Here is a 1,888-nt window from a genome sequence, read left to right as displayed (position 1 = left end):
GCGACCATAGTAGTCTCACCATTAGCTACAGCACCTGCACGGTTGTTTCCCATGGCTACCATTTGCCTGTTGTTGATCCTACGATATGGCTTAGGGCATTCACGAGCAAAATGACCCGACTCGTGGCAGTTGAAACATCTCAACATGCCCTTGTTAAATCCCACCTTCTTATCAGCATTCATGCCCAAATTGCTCTTCCCTGTCTTCTTAGCAAACTGTTTTGCCCTGAAAACAGCCATATCAATCAGCCATGTAATGTCCATCTCTTCTACGTCTTCAAGATGAATCTGATCCAAATCAACAAATGACAGTTGAGGTGGAAGATCTCCAGCTACGAAAGCATTGTAGCAATTAACTAGCCCAATAGCTAGAGCCAGATTTTCATCAGAGTCTTTAGAGTTTGAAGAAGAAGCTACAACTGACACATTTGGAGTAGGGACAGCTTGTGGAGTGACATATGGCTGAGTTTGATGGTGAGGGATGGATGATGCAGCAGCGAAGGTTTGAATCTGAGGTTGTTGAGCTGCAAAGGCTTGACCTGAGGAGGACATGATTAATGAGAAAGCATTGTTGGATGAGATTCCAAGATTTGCAGAGAGTATGAGTTCACATGATTAATTTCTCTCCGTTTGTCATCAACGTCACAAGATTTGATGATCTCCATAATTTCAGCAAGAGTGAGGCAATTTAAATCCTTGGTTTTCTTAATTACAACAACATTCATATCCTATGATCTAGGAAGAGCATTCAGAAGCTTCTTGTTGATTTCTGACTTGGTTAAGAAAATCCCAGATATGTTCATGTCAGTCGTGAGAGTTGTGAATCGTTGTAGCTGAACCTCAAGAGTCTCTCCTGGAATGTAGTGGAACATATTAAACTTTTGTCTCAACATGTCCTGTTGACTTTCCTTCATATGTGCATTGCCCTCATAAACTTCAATTAGGGCTTCCCATAGATCTTTAGCTGAAGTGTACTCACGAAAACCTTGAGCAATATCGGGAGATAATGCCATGGTTAAAGTGGCTAAAGCCCTTTCCTGCTCCTCAATTTTCTCAAACTCCTCATCAGTGTAGTTTTCAACAGCCTTGTCAATCACTTGGCCTCCAACTGTCATAGTGATTCTAACAGGGCCTCTAAGAATGCTTCTCCAGACTTTGAAATCTTTCATCTGAATGTATTTTTCAATTATGTACTTCCACTCGGGAAACCCATCTACAGACATCAATCTTGGACTACGCGTAGTAGTTCCCATGACAGTATCAAGTTCGTGAAAATGATTTTGACTTTGAGAATCCATTTGAAATTAAAGTAATTTAAAATCCCAAAGGTGTTTGCAGTTGATGAGTTTACGACCGTAAACAGGGTTTACGGTTTCTGAGTTTACAGTTTATGAGTTTACAGATCTTAAAGTTCTTGAAGCCTTGTTTGCGGTTTTTGAAGATTCACAGTTTACGGTTGATGAAGATCTTGAATTTAGAACCGTAAAAGGTGTTTATGGTTGGCAGTAAACTCCCAGAAAGCTCTCAAACACATGTTTTTGCAATAGATTCAGATCCTCTAACCACTTACAATACCAAAACCAATGTTCGAACAATAAGAATATCAGTTTTAAGCACCCCAAATCTCGATTGAATGAAACTTGACACCGATTACTGCTCTGATACCAATTGTAAGGTCCAAATAAGGATCTTTACCAGAAATGAAGCAATAAACAATCACAAAATAAGAACAAGATGAAAAGAAACCAAGCTTGCACACGATTATATTCAATAAATCGTTAGGTACAACTCGATGGATGCTCTGTAAACTCTATGGTATCAACAACCACAAAATACCAACTCCTCCACTATTTATACTTGATTAGACCGCAAACTGTGTTTGCGACCGT

The 1,888-nt window shown here is 39.6% G+C and overlaps 1 protein-coding gene across 1 annotated transcript; it reads right to left on the bottom strand.

Annotated features, from left to right (window-relative positions):
• Positions 1-727: 727 nt before the first annotated feature.
• LOC145076277 (uncharacterized) lies at positions 728-1,252 on the bottom strand. The gene has a single exon (XM_079022211.1). It carries the CDS (start codon positions 1,250-1,252, stop codon positions 728-730), a length of 525 nt encoding a protein of 174 aa, XP_078878337.1.
• Positions 1,253-1,888: the final 636 nt, after the last annotated feature.

Source organism: Lactuca serriola, chromosome 9, assembly GCF_051521515.1.
Source record: "Lactuca serriola cultivar US96UC23 chromosome 9, Lser_US96UC23_V15, whole genome shotgun sequence".
In the NCBI taxonomy this organism is placed as follows: domain Eukaryota; kingdom Viridiplantae; phylum Streptophyta; class Magnoliopsida; order Asterales; family Asteraceae; genus Lactuca; species Lactuca serriola.
Note: the sequence above shows the minus strand (reverse complement) of the source record. Positions and strands in the feature narration are given on the sequence as shown.

Coding starts and splice junctions, on each gene's coding strand:
- LOC145076277 (XM_079022211.1), bottom strand. CDS start 1,252: ATGGGAACTACTACGCGTAGTCCAAGATTGATGTCTGTAGATGGGTTT.